A 3429-nucleotide genomic window follows, 5' to 3' on the forward strand; every position below is an offset into this window, starting at 1 on the left:
TGCAGTCTCAGCTCACTGCAACCTCCGGCTCATGCCTCTAATCCCAGCATTTCTTTAAAATAAAAAGCAAACCATATAGTGCTTTACAAATTTACAAGAAGCTCTCACAATTTTGCAGTTCTCATGGCCATCATGTACAGTCAGCACAGAAGTGGAACCTGAAATGAGATGATTCAGGCCACACAGCAGTGAATGGCAGAGTTAGGACTTGAACTCGGGCTTCTCCGCTCCAGTCTAGGTTGGGAGAAGATGGGGCTCCCCGGGCAATAGGCTGGGCCCTGACCTTTGTTGGCTACTGAAATGAGATTGACGTGCTGCCAAGTATACAGGCCAGAGTTCAGACTCCAACACAGATCTGGTGTGAGCCACTCAAAGCAAGCCTGGCTGTGGACGTGTGCTACACGCAGCACTGGGCACCTTGAACCCCTTGAGCCCCTGGAATGACCCAAACACCCATTTGGAAACCCCAGATTGAGCCCAAATAAGATGGTAAGAAAGAGTCACAGAGTCTTCCACAGCACATGAGGCAAGGTGTGTAGCATAAGGTTTTATGTCTGGGTAAGTGCAACACCATGATTGACAGAAGTACAATTATTCGGACAATCATGAACACAAGCCATGAATCAAAAGTTCAGGCAAGGCAGGCAAAGAAGACATTTCACTGCTTCCGATGGAAAGAATCTGGCCGCTCTGCTCTTCCCTGAAAAGCATGCATAGCTCAGAGTGCAGCCAGCAGACTGTGGACCTGCTTCTGGGGAGAAGCAGCAATTCCGCCTGACGTGGATATCAGAACTTTTCTTCCCGTCACAATCCGTTTTCATCATGCCTGACTTGCACTCAGAGTGCTGTGCCTTCCCTGAGCACATGCCTGCTAGGTGGAGGGTGGGTGGGGCCCCCAGAAATGGGTGGGAGCAGTGGAAACCAGAGGACACAAAGGACAGTAAGGAATTGTCATGACTGTTCCCAGAGTGGATAAACAACCCTTGCATGTTGGACACAATCACCAGGAACTGAACAGACAGAGCCTCTTAGGCCCATGTCTGAGCTGGTAACGAGTGAGCTGGTAAAGACAGAAAGGGGATGCTGGCACTCCCGCCTACCCTTGGCTGTCGCTTTGTCACAGGCGAGCAAACAAAGGAGAACAGAGCCACAGAGAGGAGCACTTTGTACTTAATCCCTTCCGGGACAGCTGCAGGCGATTCGGAAGCCTGGGCAGCAAATAATCTCCTTAAACGTCTTGCGCATCTCCCGGCTGCGGAAGGCATATATGAGAGGGTCCACCACGGAGTTGCACATGATGAGGATGAGGTACATATTGAAGTGAGACATGAAGCAAGAGCAGTAGAGGTTCTGAGGGCAAGAAAGCATTAAAATGAGATGCAGGAAGAACGGGGCCCAGCACACGATGAACACGCCCAGCAGCATGGTGAGGGTGACCGCGCCCTGCATGCTGGTCCTCTGCCGCGCAGAGCTGGCCCCGGGCAGAGCCGCCATCCGCTTGACGTGAGTCCGCGCCAGGAGGAACATGTGTATGTACAGAGACACCAGGAGGAACAGCATCGTGAAGAACATGGAGATGAGGCACAGGATGACGTAGGTGGACTCGGAGTACAGGATGAAGACGATGCCGCAGCCGGTGCAGAAAGCCCAGATGCCGGCGATGATGGCCCCCGAGCGCCTCGCCGTCATGATGTGGTGGTAGCGCAGGGCATAGAAGATGGTGAGGTACCTATCCACCGCGATGGCCAGCAAGCTGCACATGGAGGCCACCACGGAAATGCAGATCATGGAGTCAAACACGTTGTCAATGTGGCGCACAAAGGCATCTGCTATCACTAGGTGCTTGTTGTTGAGCAGGTAGATGGTGATGGTCTCCCAGGCGTTGGACATGCTCACCAGCATGTCGGCCACTGCCAGGCTGCACACGAAGAAGTACATGGGGCAGTGCAGGTTTTTGTTCTTCACTATGGCCCCTATAACCAAGATGTTCTCCACGAGGCTGATGGCACCCAGAGTGAGAAACACCTCCACAGCGATGCCCATGTTTTCACAGGGCGAAGACTTGTTTCTGACACTGGGTCCTGAAAGGTTGCCCTCTGTGGCATTCAGGTTGAGATCCAAGAAATGCAGGTGAAACGAGGAATTCATTGCTGGAGAAATACACCTCTTGTCTGGGCAGCAAATTTACTGTAAAACATGTTTTAAATTCACAATCCAGAGAGGTTAGCAGCCTACCAAAGAAAGACAGCAGCTTGCCTAGAAACAAGACAGCCTGAGAAAGGGGATGAATGAGTGCAGTGCATCAGAGGACTGAGCTTGGCTTGCTCAATCCTTTTTTTTTTTAAGAGACAAGGCCTCCCTGTGTTGCCCAGTCTGGTCTCAAACTCCTGGCCACAAGCGATCCTTCTGTCTCAGCCTCCCAAAATGCTGGTACTCCAGGGGTGAGCCACGTGCCCAGCCGCTGGCTTGCACCTTCTGACCTGCGTTCCTGAGACCTGGAAGAGTGCCCCTGGATGCGTGGATTAGAATCTTCCCCAGCCTCTTCTGCTCTCCTAGCTTTCAGCTCCCAGCCTTTCACACGCATCTTACTAGAGAGACACTCACCTCCATGTGCCCAGGACAGTTTCGCTTTTTATGGCTGCTCTCCTGGGCTCAAGTTCACTATCGAAAATGTCCCCAACTCATAACCTACAAAATCCCAGCCAGTCTCCCGAAGTTCACATTCCTAAGGCTACTGCACGACATTCTCCTCAAGGGAGCTCCGATTTAAGACTGCACAGACCCGTATTCCCTTAAGAGAGACAGACAGGTGCATCCCCAACATTTGTCCTGACACCTCTCAGACCCACTGGGATTCAGCCTCCACAGCTGTAAGTGAGGTTATAACCAGAGTGGTCTGTGACCCTGAGCAAAGTCACATGTTAAAAGCTACTGTCTTAAGTTTGGAAGTGTAGGCTGCACATACATGTTAAACTTGAGGAAAACAGTGCTGCTTTTCCTCAATACCTATTTTTCCCTCCTTCTGCATTATGTGGAATTCCATGAGGTCTGACTGATAGTTTATTAGGTCCGCGTGAGCACAGTATAAAAAAACAGCAGTTTACATGTACCACACTCCTTTGTTGCAAATTGTCTCTCTTATGATTCATTTTCAAAAATCCCTTTGCCTCCAAACTCAGATCACATCTGGAGAGAATTTCTGTCATCGCTGTCATCATTAATATTGGCGATCATTCCGGGAGGGAGGGAGGGGGTGAGGGACAACAGATTACTTAACAGGTACAATGTGCACTATAGGGGTGCTGGCTACACCAACAGCCCGGGCTCCACTACTAGGCGATATATCCATGTAACAAAACAGCACCTGTACCCCCTAAATCTATAAAAATAAAAAAGGAAAACATTGGTAATCATTAGCATTTATTGAAC

The 3429-nt window shown here is 50.3% G+C and overlaps 1 protein-coding gene across 1 annotated transcript; it reads right to left on the reverse strand.

Annotated features, from left to right (window-relative positions):
* MC5R (melanocortin 5 receptor) lies at nucleotides 1-3173 on the reverse strand. Its single transcript, XM_021929905.2, has one exon. It carries the CDS (start codon nucleotides 2146-2148, stop codon nucleotides 1171-1173), a length of 978 nt encoding a protein of 325 aa, XP_021785597.1. The 5' UTR covers nucleotides 2149-3173; the 3' UTR covers nucleotides 1-1170.
* Between the last annotated feature and the right edge of the window lie 256 nt (nucleotides 3174-3429).

Source organism: Papio anubis, chromosome 19, assembly GCF_008728515.1.
Source record: "Papio anubis isolate 15944 chromosome 19, Panubis1.0, whole genome shotgun sequence".
Taxonomy (NCBI): Eukaryota; Metazoa; Chordata; class Mammalia; order Primates; family Cercopithecidae; genus Papio; species Papio anubis.

Coding starts and splice junctions, on each gene's coding strand:
- MC5R (XM_021929905.2), bottom strand. CDS start 2,148: ATGAATTCCTCGTTTCACCTGCATTTCTTGGATCTCAACCTGAATGCC.